The sequence below is a fragment of the Molothrus ater genome, chromosome 3 (assembly GCF_012460135.2).
Source record: "Molothrus ater isolate BHLD 08-10-18 breed brown headed cowbird chromosome 3, BPBGC_Mater_1.1, whole genome shotgun sequence".
In the NCBI taxonomy this organism is placed as follows: domain Eukaryota; kingdom Metazoa; phylum Chordata; class Aves; order Passeriformes; family Icteridae; genus Molothrus; species Molothrus ater.
Window position 1 is genome coordinate 31,966,385 of NC_050480.2, and position 14,324 is coordinate 31,980,708.

A 14,324-nucleotide genomic window follows, 5' to 3' on the forward strand; every position below is an offset into this window, starting at 1 on the left:
ACTGAGACCATCTGGCTGGATTTCCTAAATACTTCTGAATAACCTTGGCTCCAAGTAGACTAGTCCTATAAAAATCTGTATGGGAAGAGTTACACTTCTGCTTAAACATCAGAGGGTCTGCACATGAGAATACAGCCCAGAAATGCATTCCTCTATCCTCTGCAAAGACAGAGGGATGCTGGCAACAAGTGAGGAAACGACAGCAGATAATGAAGCTGGGGGATATGAAGAAGTCCTGTGCAAGTAAAAAATCCCTTGTAACTTTCTCATGATTTTTACTGTACCAAACTGGCATCTCTGAAGAGCAGCAGAAATCTCCTGCCCCTGCACAGCTGAGGGCTAATGAGTGTTACTGTGTGCCGCTAGTGGTGTATTAATGCCAGCAGGCTGGGATATAAAGGAAAAATACATAGAAGAAGCAAGATCAGAGTGGCTGATGCTGAGTCACAGCAAAGCTCAGCAGCACCAAAATGCTTAAATGCTGGGAAGAAATGCTTGGAGCTTTTACTAAATTCAAGGTTTTGTTCCTGCATGAAGCCAGCTAAAAAAAGGCAATTTAGTGTCTCGCAGGAAAAGCAGGCATAGTCCAACCTGGGACAGAAGAAAAAAAGGCACCAGCATGGAGCCAAATCAGCATATTCAGTAAAGTTTTCCAATATGTGAAGCAGAGGGAAAAAACAGTCTGATAACCATCTACTGCTACAGCTGGCAGATGCATTAAAACTCACTTTCATTACACAAAGGGAAACAGAGCCACTGTTTGGTGACTAGCATACTGGATTATTTTTGCCTCTAGCTTTGCACACAAAATCAATTGAAGTGTGGAAAAGAACCTGAGTACAGGAAAGTGAGCCAATACTGTCAGCACAATGATGCAGTGGTGGCAATAACAGAACTTTTTCTGGAGAGAGGATATTTATGAAAAAAATGTAATTTCCTATTTCAGTAAAGGCGAGTTAGTGTGCAGAAAGATTGTGTGAACTTCCCAGCTCTCAATTACATATTCACACATTTGTAAAGTTCCAGAAACACTTTATTTAAAAATGGAGTTGTAAATGCATATAACAAAATAACATACATAATAAATGTAACAAAAATAAATAAGGAGAACATGTCCATACAAAATAATAACATAGTAATGCAAAATGCTTATTACACAACATAAGGTAAAAACGCCTGAAATAACACAAACAGAATCTCGTATGAAGAGCCTGCACCTTTAATCCTTCCTAGCCATTTCCTACTTTCCACTTGAATCTGCAGAAAAATTATGTTCCCAAGCATTAAACAAAAGAAGGAATTATGGTGATGGTTTGGTACACTCAATTTTCAACACTTAGCTCTAGTTTCCATCTATTTTTGCCCTTCTGCACCTTCAAAAAGTTTTCCTGTAGCCTCTCTAAACTAGTGTCATTCAGGCTCCCACAGTTAGCTGGAGTAGAGCATATTGAGTCATACATGAAGACTGTTTGCTTTTAATTTTTTTAAAGAAAATATGAAATCCATTATACAACAGATTAGTGGTTTTGTTTTTACATCTCTACAAAAAAAGTTTTTGCATCTTTATTAACTGGTCCAACTTTTACTGATTTCTGAAAGCCTGTACAATTCAAAAGCGTACAGAAAGTAGGTTTTTAAAAACAAATCTCATATAGGATTATTGCTGAAATATTAAAGACCATTTCATAAAAGCTGCAAAACTGTATCTTTAACCTTAATATATAGAGACTGATGCAAACATAAGAAAATTCCAGTCTATTAGTTACATTTAACAGAAAAAACATTCCTCCAAATTACAGTGTTCTGGAAATACAAAGTAATTTACTTTAATTTTTTTCATTATTTCCAAATGTTAAGTTACTGGGACAACTGATAAGGAAAATAGGCTTATATAGGAAACTTTAAATAGACTTGCTTTTCAGTGGTATAAGCAAAATGTCCATGTTAGCAGTCGTCGTCCAGAATCCTTTTAAATATGTAAGACAGGACAGCTTTACTAGCAAGACTACAGGAAAATATACAGAAGCAAATAAAATCATTTGCTTGGGAGTGTATCTATCGATCAAGCAAATCATGACAGCTCTATTTCCAAGATCCCTAAAGAAAATTTTACATCTCATGATCATTCCAAAAAACCAGTAATTTCTTCTGTAAGCTTACATTGCATTTGGATTGTGAGAGCCCATTTGCCTCAATATGCTTTAATATGTCCCACACTGCTATACGTTCAAATTTATTTCCTAGTTAGTTTCAACAAAGATTTGGACAGAAATGAGATATGAAATACTTCTACTTTCATTAACATCAAAAAGACTTTTGAAGAAGATCAAAAAGTGCCAAATAGTCTTTTCAGAAAGTAGATTAAAACACTGTAATGATAATACAAGGACAGTATTATCAGTTTTCTATGTACACCAAAACACTGCTTGCTGTTCAACGATATCGATATGTTCACCTACCACTCCCAGCAAATCTTAGTGCAAACATAATATGTGAACTTATGTGTAAACCCCAAGACAATTTACGCAGCAACAAGGTTACATAAACCACAGAACTGTTTGAGATTTTCCAGTACATGAGAATGAATGCTTTCTGAAATCTGTCTTACTTTTGCAGTAATGTGTCATTGTAGTCAAAGATAATGTTTCCTATATAAATCATCTAATTCAGAATCAAACATAACTGTTCAACAGTTCTGTACAAGCTTTAGAGGAGGAAGTCTGTTCATCAGAGCAGCTTGGCAAAGAGATTGGGGTTTTCAGTAAATGTTAGACTGCTTGCATGGCTTTTAAAAAGAAATAAATCTATTAAGGGAAAACTGCTGATATAATAATTCTTTTGCAAAGCACACAACCACAAAGGGCAAACCTGCCACAATCTGCTTTCCTACACTGGTATCTATGCATATCTTTATGATTTGAAAAGGATTTGTGTGACAATCAAAGCATCACAATTAAAGAAAACTGGTTTAATAAAACAACTGCTGTTTGACCAAGCCTTTTCTTTTAATTATAAAAACAAACATTATAAGTTTTCCTTGATTTCTAAACATTCCACATGAAAGGTTTTTGTATCAAACACTGAGATGTCACTCACGCAGGGTGGCATCTTCTTCTTCCCCATCTGGGTTAAACCTATTGAAATGTATGCTGAAATCTGCCTCGGATTCAGCGTTTTCCAATTCGGCTGCCACAGGGCCGGTGGCGGGACGAGCAGCCCGGGCCTCGGGCTGGCAGTTTGGCTGTGCTGCCGGGCGGGGGCCTTGGCAAACAGGGCTGGACTTCGGCTTGGGCGGAGCTGGCAAGATGGGGCTGGCGAATCCCAAGTTGCTCAGAGCATCCAGGGTACCATCAGGGTCAATCATGGCATTAATTGCTAAGCAGTCAAGAAGAGATGAGAAGGATAGGGAAGAAGCCATAAAAAATACAATTTTCTGTTACTATAAAAATATGGAAATCCTTATCTCACACTTTTATTTTTATGGTGACAGATGTGAGTTTTTATGTGTGCTGCCCATGACAAAGAAATGGTATATCCAACACAGATGTAAACTGATACATGTATTCAAAAGCAGTTACGTATATTAAAACTTCAGATGAAATGAAACTGCACAAACTAAACACGAACTGATGTGTGGACAGGAAACAGAGATGATAAACCATCTATAATTAGGTTATAGGGACAGAAGGATGGTTTTAATTTAAGTGGCTTTTTCCCCAAATGGTACCATTATATTATGCTTTGTTCCACCTCACCCCCAGAAAATAGCCATAGTTGCTGATTCCATGATTGCATGAAATTTGTATAAAAGAGCAGTCATTTATCCACACAGTAAGGGCAAACTGAAGTACCTAGTACCATTTCATTTTATTATACTATTAACATATGTGTAACATTTAACAGAACTTCTCTTTTTTATTTCCAAATATGTACTAACATTTATCACTGATTTGTCTCTAAAGGTGGTTAATGACTCCTCTTGAAAAATTTTTTTTAAAAACATGATTTTATCTCAGATTAAATCTGAATACTAAAAATAACAAATATAGGAAATTTACAGTTAACACAATGATGATAAGCATGGACCACCAATCCCATATAAAAAGATATGACCACTCTTCTGCTTTAAAAAAAACCAGCCATGTTTGTTTATCAAATGTATCAGCAGTTATAGTATAACAATGTACATAACCGATACTGTGAATATATTTTAATAAATCACAGTAACTTTGTTTCATGTTATATATATACAGATATAGATGTCTATTAAAAATTGAAGCAAGCAACCACAGAAAAGTGAAAAAAGATTTGTACCTTGCAGCTGCTTCTCAACTCGTTTCAGTTCCTGTAAGATTGATGATATTTCCTAGAAAAGAAACAACCATGTTTCATTATCATAGAATTGGAAGAAGTCAGAAGAGACCCAAGCTTTTAAGTCCAGCTGCTAACCCAGAACTGCCACTGTAGCACTTATTCCACTAAACCATCACCCAGTGCCAGATCCAGATGCCTCCTAAACACCTCCAGGGATGGTGACTCCACCACCCCCCTGGGCAATCTGTTCCTGACCTGACCTCTTTAACAGTGAAAAATATTTTTCTAATATCTTATCCTATCTATCCTATCTTCCCTCTCCGAGCTTGAGGCCATGATGGAAAAATAAAGGAAATTCCCAGAATGGAAAAATAGCTTTAAACTACCTCTCAGAAGTGAACAATTCCTCTCCCAAACATGTCCAATTGCATTATGCTATTTGGATTGTCCCTCCTGGCATCAAGAACATCTGTGCTGGTGGTGGCCCAGCTATGGGTGGCAGTGCTGGAGGCTGGAGAGCCAGGTCCCAGTGGGAAAGCCAGAGCCCTCTGCACTGACTGCCTGCTACCATCCCCACGGCCTCATTCTGACCCTTGCTCATCTGCCTGTGCCGCCTCTGCTCAAGCACAGACACCACAGCTCTGTAGAGATCAGGCAAAGTAACAGCAGACCTTGAAAAGGAAGTTACAGGATAAACTCAGTATTAAATGGAACTGAGTAATTTATGAGGGTGTAGAGAAGTGATCAGACAGTGAGATGACTGCATCAAGGTTCTGTCCCCATGAGACCTTGTACAGCACCCCAGTGCTGGGGCCACAGCACTCTGCCTTAGTTTTCTCTCCATTGGGCTGCACTACTTGCTAACACAGTCACAGCCACACAGCAATCATTAAATGTACCACATCTAATGCTGTAGGATCACAGAGTAACCTGAGCTGGAAGGGACAAGGATCATCGAGTCCAACTCCTGGCCCTGCACAGGACACTCCAAGAATCACCCCAAGAGCCTGAGTGCATTTTCCAAGGGTTCTTGAACTCTGGCACTCTTGGTGCTATGACCACTTCCTGAGTAATCTCCCTGGTTATAGAATTAGCATATTTATATTAGTAGAAATATGTAAATCCTCCAATTGAAGAATCCTACATGGAAGAATAGTTAAACGAGCTGCTGAGAAGAGCTGTCAGTGGTATTCTAAAGCTGAGAATTTTCGAAGGCACTGATTTCAGAAAACCATTAATCCATTTCAGAAAGCTGTTCTGTACTAAGTAGTGTGATTTTCATGGGTGGCAAAGAGATTGATTATCTTTACGAAATCATTATCTTTAAGCAGATTTCACATCTGAGCTGGACATAAATGTTCAAGGACAAAACAAAAATCACTTGCAACTGTCCTTTCTTAACTTTTAATGTTCTGTGGTAAAAGAAGGCACTGCATTTGAACAACAAATTGCTCTGAAAACTAAGCAGAAACTTGAAAATCAGTGCCTATACAAAAAACCCCTGAACAACCCTTAAACTTCAAGCAGTGTGAGATGCTTTAATAGATTGAAAAAAATTCAGTAAAATGGTGAACTTAGGAATGAATGTACAACTGACCTTTTTCTTTTTTAAGAATACCTTAACTCTCCACAATTAGGGCATTTAGAATATAAAACACTAAATTTGGATCTTATTTGGAAAGGGATAAGAGAAACTCCTTATATTATAATATTTCAAAAATTAGAAACTTCCATGAGGAACTTGATTAAATTTTTGAAAAACCTAACAAAGCCTATCAGCAAATCTATTAAATTATATTACTGAGTTACTAATTGTTGCTCTTGATAAATACACCATTCTTCAGAAATTACAGGCTAAGTCTTTTATACTTCCAGGAAAAATCAGTCTGGAAGAGTTTACTAACTGATGATGAGCTAACAGAGAAGTTCTACCTGTTCAATGCCAGAGGAAATGTATTCACATTTGTGCAGTTTTCTCTCTCACAAAAAATCCTGCCTCTGTAAACAGATATTTTTAACAGCAGACTGTAGATGGATAATGAAGCTGAGCTCTGCCTGCTGTCTCATGCAAGGATGTTTTTCAAACCCTATGCTCTGTGTTTAGAAGCAGAGAAGGGTACTGAGACACAACATGTGGTCTGTCCCCTCACAGTCACACAGTCTGGTCTTGAAATGGCTTGAATTAGCCCATAAACCATAGCTGATTTCTGTAATTAGGCTATTACATAAAACAGCTGGAGTGCTGGTGGGCAACCTATGGTTACCACTTCCAGACAAAGCCAACAGGATTGTTTTTCACTGACAAATCCTTTTATTGCAATGTGTCTATGGATTATTTTCATCACATGCATTAAAACACAACAATTTCTCTAAATATTAATAATCAGTATTACTACTGTTAAGTATTACATATTAAGCATTAATGATTAGTAGGTAAAGTAGTTTAAAGACTGTAAACCAAGTTCATTCAAAAGCAATCTAACATTAAAACTAATGGTTGTTACCTTTTGTTAAGCAAACATACTCATGGTCTATGGATAGTTTGAATCCCTTTAATTGCATTCTTAATCTGAAAATTTCCCCTGAACAATTACTTGTTTCTTAATGAGACAGTAAGAAAGTAATTACTTACTAAGACAGTAAGTCTTAGTAATTACTGAAGATTAGGTTTATTCTTGAAACATACTTAGTGTCTAAATAAGGTTTTTTAAAGATTTTTTCCCTTATGTCACTGAAAACATCAAATTCCTCTACTGATTACTTAGCCATGAGATGAGCAACATAATCAGTCCCAGAAAAGGTAACTATTCATACCATGCTTGATGTTTTCACAATAGGAACTTCACTTTCAGCTCGTAACTTGTTTTCAATTTCCTCCCAATTTCTGTCCTTGTCCTTAAATAATATTCTAGAAGAAAGAAATCCAGCAGTATGTTTAAAATAGAAAAAAAACCACACAAAATAATCTGAAATATTAAATAACATGATAGGAGAAAACAGCATAAGGAGTACTAAATGAAAATAAAATATAAAAAACTGAAACCTGATGGAATCTAACCATACAGTTTAAATTTTCAGGGAAACATACAGGTTTCATGATTTTCAGCAAAATCATTATTATTGACATTAAAATGGCAGTTCTGTAGCTAAATACTTGCTTATGGTACATATATAGATACAGCTAGTTCTTTCCTCCAGCACTGACATATTTTTTAAAAGCCAACTATTTTACTGTAGTGAGAAAATCCCCCATGAATACTTCATTTTACAATAATAGCAAAATATAAGATAAAGGAATTCAGGTTTTACATTTGTATTTTATATGAATAAAAATTAAAACACTTCAGAAAATTTAAAAAATGCATTTTCTAGAAAATATATTCATTGAAAAGTCTCAATATGTATGTACATTTTATATATATATATATGTTCTAGTAGTATGAGTATCACTTGTATGAATATCACTACATGTTTAAAGACCCTTGTTATTGTAAAACCCAATGCCCAGTGGGAGATTCCCATCTTTTATGTTTTGCTTCCCTGCTTGATAAAATTTTTGTTTTTATTGTCATATAATAAACACAATTTAAACTTTCTCCATTGGTGCAATTGGTAAAGAAAAGGAAAAAAAAAGCAACGTGCAGATATTTAAGGTCTGTGAAGTGACACCATGATGACACAGAATCCATTTCTCTAATTCGTATTTAAAAGTTAAAAGTTCAAAAATAGCTGCAGTAAAACTGCTAAACAAACCAACCACACAATTTCAAATAATGGTCAAAGAGCAGTATACTTAAAAGAAGCTATTATTGTAGCTAGGTCTCTGAGGAAATAATTTTTAAGTTGGAAGTTCATGATACAGTGAATGTCATAAGACTAAGAATTTGAAAGAAAGCTGTGAGCCTTAGTACTGCATTTCTGTTCACCTTCCTTCAGTTCCGCACACCTGATGGGGAATTTCATTCTCCACTATTATCCTGTGAGGATTATCTAATTTTGCAAAATATGTACCCTGCCTTATTTTATCAGTTTACAGATGTTGGTGACAGACAACTCATCCAGAAGCTGCTTTAACCCTTCTATCTTTGAGGTCTTCACTCACTGCTGCTTTGGAATGTATTTATGTCAGAGGTTTCACTGTGAGGAAGTGCTACTTTGATGACAAAATGTCATGGGATGGAGGCAAGTGACAACTTCTGCCAGACTTGGGTTTATTCACGTACAAAGCTTACAAGGAGTAAACATTAATACACACTTTTTCTTGGGGAAGGAATAAATAAATAAACTAAAAGTAATCAGAAGTGCAGTGAAGAAAGCAGGAAACATGTTAAGGCCTTAACTAGGTCATCATCTTTTGAAAAAGTTCATCATCAGAGGTCTGGCAATTTTTTCATGTTTTGGCAGGGAGTGAAAAAGCTTGCAAAGCCATACAGCCTGGATACCAAAAATTTCAGATACAATGGAAAATTTAGTACATGCTTTTCATTGAGGAGTTCAAATACACATTTAAAAAAAAGAGAAGAAAATAAAGCAGAGACAATGAAGTCCTTTACAGGATCATCATTTTTAAAAAAGCAACTTCTGGAAATATTTATTCAGTATACAGACAATCTTATGCAGTTATACTTTAATATAATAGCATTTATATCACCTGGAAATCAGCAGGAACATAGAAAATAAGGCTTTATTTAGCAGTAAACATCACTAGCCAAAAAAAAAAAGCTATTGTGATATTGTGTGATTTTTTTATTTACCTTCTTGCCATGTTCTGTTAAAATAATCCTATCCTGATGTATGTGATTAGTGCCTTTGCTTCTCTATGTGGTGTTTTTATAGCTAATGTTCTTCTCTTCTAAAATTTGAAAGGTTCTCATTTCATTGGTCACTTTATTAAAAAAGAATGGAACACAAAATGAAAGCGTTAATTAGAAAATTTGAAACTTTTATTATTTAAACTATAAAGTGGACAGCCAATTTGTTTTTACTATAAACTTAGGAAGCCTATTTCCTTTTTTACTTTATCTTTTTGAACACTTCATATAGGTATTTTTAACTTCCTGGGGGATCATCATCTCTGTCTTCTTTGCTATTCCCCTTTCTAACCATATTTTTCAAGTTAATATATTCATAAATGCCAATTGCCTTCTTCTCTTGCTTTTCCCTGCTTTCTGAGGTAAACCTTACTTGATTGTGCTCAATCCCCATTTTTCTTTCAGTGCACTTTGCAGGATGCCCAGCAAACAGCAGAGGCCAACAGGCAGTACCTCCCCTGCTGTGACTGCTTTGCCAAGATTTTGCCTGGCTGAAGAGGAACTTGCCTGCTACAAGACAAGCCAATGGCACTGCACTCACACTGCAGAGCACTGATAAACTGCAGATCTTCTCACCACAAAACCTACTTAGCTCTTTCCCTCACAATCTGTGAACACTCCTGCAAACTCATTGTAACATATAAAAGCACAAGCAGAGGCTTCTCTTAGGTACAGAATGGATGGAGAGCAGCCCTGGGGAGAAGGACTTGGGAGTGCTGGTGGATGAGGCTGGACATGACCCAGCCATGGGCACTCACAGCCCAGAAACCCAATTCTATCCTGAGCTGCATCAAACAGAGTGGCCAGCAGGGATCCTGCCCCTCTGCTCTGCTGAGAGCCCACCTGGAGTGCTGCATCCAGCTCTGGAGTTCACAACATAAGAAGGACGTGGACCTGTTGGAGTGAGTCCAGAGAAGGGCCACGAAGATGATCAGAGGGCTGGAGCACCCCCCTTATGAAGATATTGCAATTATTCTGGTCAGAAATTTTAACTGGCTTAAGTCCAGAAAGAGGAATAGCAGCACACCAGTTGGCTGAACTCATGTATTTCAAAACAAAGCTAAGGTAAAAATCTGTAATAGGCATTCCCTAAAAGCAATATTAAAAGTAGTGCTGATTTTCTGATTCAAAATATTAATGAAATTATGAATAACATCATATTATTCTAACCCATTCAGAGGAAAAGAAAGTTTTCAACATGGCCCTGGGGAAAAGGCTAAATAATTCCTTATAAATGGAACTTTACTGCATTTTTATAGAAAAAAAAAACAAAACAATTCCCCTTTCTTTGAGTATGTATAAAATATTTGTAGGTATGCTTGTATTTATATCATACATGAGTACATTATTATTGCATTTATTAGTAGCTGACTTGCTTTTTAAGATCAGAAAATTAATCAGAAATGTGTAAGACATCAATTTAACGTTAACTGTTAATCACCAGTAAAAACAACATACAAAATTCCTTAGAATAGGATAATTAAAATGAGTTACAAGCTTTTAAATAATTGATTCTTCACTTGGTGATACTTTTCCTAGTAGAAATAGCAGGACTAGAAATGGCAGTAAACCTACAGTGTTAACTGATTTATATAGATTATTATTTTTCTTCTTGATTTCTATGGCCAAATCTTTTCTGGTAATCCCATGAGAATAGAATCTTCAGATATATTAGTATTTTGCTGCTTTTACTGGTTACATCATCCTATTCTGACATACATTTTTGTTGTTTAGTCTGTCACTCATCTAATATTCCAATATCTGACACTTCCTAAACAAACCAATCAATTACAGACCTAGTATTTTCTCACATTCAGAAAATTATGCATTAAGCCAAAGACTTCTTATTTTTAAGTTATTAATGGCACAAAGACATGAAAAACATAAGAAATATACAACCCTGAACTTTGTATTATGAATTTTCTTTTATTCTTGTCAACCAAAGTGGTCACAACTGGTTTTACACTCACATAATGAAGTTAAATGGAACTGTCAGTAGAGCAACATATTACTATTATTGACATGTCTACACTTCCTCTTAACTACTATGACATCTTTTGAAGGAATCTAACTATTTAAGCAGGAATTTTCAATTAAAAATGAGAGGTGGCTACATCTGTTGTTTTAGAAATCAATAGGAATCACATTGTCTCCAGAGCAAGCTGTTTTTCAGAAGGATTTACTGAAACAGCTCTCCTCTGTCCAATTAGTTTTTTCTTCCTAAAATGCAAAATCCCTACAACAACCTGGCAAACCTATAGGGCCCAATGTTAGAGTTCAGCAACATTTTAACCTTATCTTTTTAAGGAAGGGAGTTTTGCAAGACTTGCTCAGAGGTTGGGTAGATTTTGTACAGTATTGCATATGTTGGAAGAGCTCCTCTGCTGGATGTTGTTCTGTCCATGTAAACTTTTCTGATATTTCTCTTCACATAAAGTGAAATAAACAGAAGGAATAATGGAAAAAGTATTCATTCTAAATCCTTCCGAATGCTAAAAATGCCATAGGTAACAGTGCTTTTTTAAAAGACAAGCTTCTACTATGTACATTTCCTCTGTGATTATTATATATATTTTTTTTACTGCTGGGAATGTGGATGGGAACAGATATTTTCAGCAACAACAGCAATTTTTAACAACCCACCTGATTTTGCCAGCAGTTTTGTCTATGGATTGTCTTATCTTGCGAGAAAACTGGAAGACTGAGGACAACAGCAAACTGTCCCCCATAACCTGCAATAAGTTTTTAATAAAAAAGGATATTATTAGTTTAATAGTAACAACTCAACATATTTTGGTATCTTTAACGATAAAAAATCTTGCTTATGTTTTAGATAGCATCATATACAATGATATTTGAACATTTTGCCGATAAAATAATACATCATTTTTTCAAATATTAATGCCACCTGCTAGAGGTAGGAAAGGCAGGATAATGTCTAGAATATTAAGTGGGGAGATAATTGCAAAAGCTTAAAATTGACACATTCTTAGAGAGAATCCTGTTGTGTGCTCACTTCATCTCTGCTCCAAGTCCTTCTGCGGGTAATTGTTGGGGGATCGAGGGCCTCTGTCAGCTGAGGTCTGGCATCACTAGGCCGACCATTCCCTTCCGGGGGTTTCGCATGCACTATTGGAGGGATTTTTCTAAAATTGAGACTTTCGTCAAATACACGGTCCACCAACTGCGGGATAAAAGAAAAATGAAGTTCATGAAATCTACTGGACACATCCAAAAATCAGATTACTGGGGTTTTTTCTCCCGAAACAGTTTCTAAGATGTCTATCAAATAATAATCATTCTGTTGTCTTCTATAGTATAAAATGATGCATCTCTTATGTAAAAATATCTTGTAAAAATGAACAAGATTTGGGTTTTTTTTTAAATGCTAGACATACATGGCAAATTTAGACTACCCCACTGAAATTTTGCTTATGGGCAGGTAACATAATAGCTACCTATAAACTGGTACTGGATAATTAATTCCTTTTATTAATGGAACATATCTGTGGAATTGAGAAGAGTACTCCGAGATTTAGGGTTTTTTTCCAAATAAGGCATAGTGTTACAGAAAGACTTACACTACCTAAAGGAGATACTGCCACCTGCAGTATGTACACAATGCATTGTATTTTTTGAATAAGAAAATAATTATTTAATGATAAAAAAAAATTTGGAGTGATCTAATTGGATCTGAGAAAAAGAGCATTTTACTTCTTTAAAGTTTAACCACAGTCTATGAGAATTAAACCCAAAATCTATGTGAGTGCATTTATAATTTTTCTGAGTACCCAGCTCACAGATTTCTTATTGCTGTTTATATCTTTTTTTCCACAGAAAGAGACAGTATTAAACTAACCACAGTAAACTAGTGTATTAACCAAAATTTATGCACACAAAAATGAATAAAACACATTTTGAAAGGAATAGTATGAAGAAAAAAATGCATTAAACATTTACAACACATTATTATGGCGAACTGTAACATGATAGAAAGTGATGACTTAAATTCAGATTAACATGTTTACCAGCATTAGACCTGTGATGATTACTAGAAAACGTTAGTCAATATATTCATAGAACAGCACACCAGAGGTAGGCAAGAAAATAAGAATTATTAGAAGCATAAAGCAAACTTATTTAAAGGCAGTTTTTGACAATGTTATTAAGAAAGAAAGTCTAAAGTTCACTGATGGTACCTAAATATTTCAGTGTTCAGAAGATGAAAGTTTTATGTCACCTGTGAAAAGAGGGACTTTTTTGTTTTTAATAGCTAAGCAAAGAATTAAATGTATACATTTATATATAGTTGTGCATACACACTAGTGTCTTTAAATGCACTTAGATACCGTCCAACAGTATCTAAGGCTACAGACAAGCAAAAAACAAATAACTACCTTGTCCTATGTTTCGTGGAAAAAAAGAGACAGACAGATAGTAGTATGCATCCTTTTGACAAGCTATGTTCACAAAATAACTCCTGGGTTGTTTGTTGAAATGTAAAGGAACTTCAAATGAAAAAAAAAAGGTTGAGATCATGCATACGGGTTGAATGGAGTAACTAAAAAGGCTATGCAAAATGCTAAAAGCAAAAGAAATAAAGAAAAGGAAGAACCTTATGCATTTCTCCATGAAGATCTCCTACCTCTTCTCTAGTGTCTATGGCAGAGCCAGGGGTGGTGGCAGCAGTGCTTACTGTGGTACTGGGGGCAGTGCCTGATGAAGTCACTGAATCTATCTCTCCTGCTACATCGTTGATTTCCCGTGCGATGAGAGCCAGATCTTGACTGATCCTAGTAATAAAGAGAGTGTTACATTCACCCCTACAAACACTTTTGGGCCAGTAGAGCCCAATCTGCAGCCTTTGAGGTTGTAAGTTCAAGCTCCTGATGACCATGCTATGAAAAGCTGCATGCCTTTTTAAACAGAAAGATTACTTGTAGAGCCATAAAAGCAAATTTTGACTGAAGCTTTTAACAGCATGCCTTTCTAGAGGAAGAAGGTGAAAGGTGATCTCAAAAGACAGAGTATCCTTTTTTCTTCCTAGGATTCAGACAGATACATGCAATGTGCAGTATATCCAACACAGAGGATGCATAGGAAATATGCTGAAAATACTGCACAGATGAGCTGTGTAACATGGCAGTAAATCTGAAATGCTCAGAAATCATTTAATTTGTACCTTAGTTTGCCTACTTG

At 35.8% G+C, this 14,324-nt stretch overlaps 1 protein-coding gene across 9 annotated transcripts in view; it reads right to left on the reverse strand.

Annotated features, from left to right (window-relative positions):
* Positions 1–1,011: 1,011 nt before the first annotated feature.
* Positions 1,012–14,324, reverse strand: part of CEP170 (centrosomal protein 170) — a 95,880-nt gene continuing 82,567 nt past the window's right edge. For 3 of the 9 annotated variants that reach the window (XM_054514168.1, XM_054514165.1, XM_054514169.1), the window contains 6 exons: positions 13,741–13,918; positions 12,142–12,309; positions 11,769–11,857; positions 7,129–7,222; positions 4,315–4,366; positions 1,012–3,375 (listed from right to left, as the gene is read on the reverse strand). In XM_054514168.1, the coding sequence (XP_054370143.1) occupies positions 3,089–3,375; positions 4,315–4,366; positions 7,129–7,222; positions 11,769–11,857; positions 12,142–12,309; positions 13,741–13,918 (868 nt within the window). In that variant the 3' untranslated portion in view covers positions 1,012–3,088. Of the gene's footprint in view, positions 3,376–4,314; positions 4,367–7,128; positions 7,223–11,768; positions 11,858–11,889; positions 12,310–13,740; positions 13,919–14,324 lie in introns of those variants that run through there. The other 6 variants (XM_054514167.1, XM_054514166.1, XM_054514172.1 and 3 more) reach the window with 6 other exon arrangements.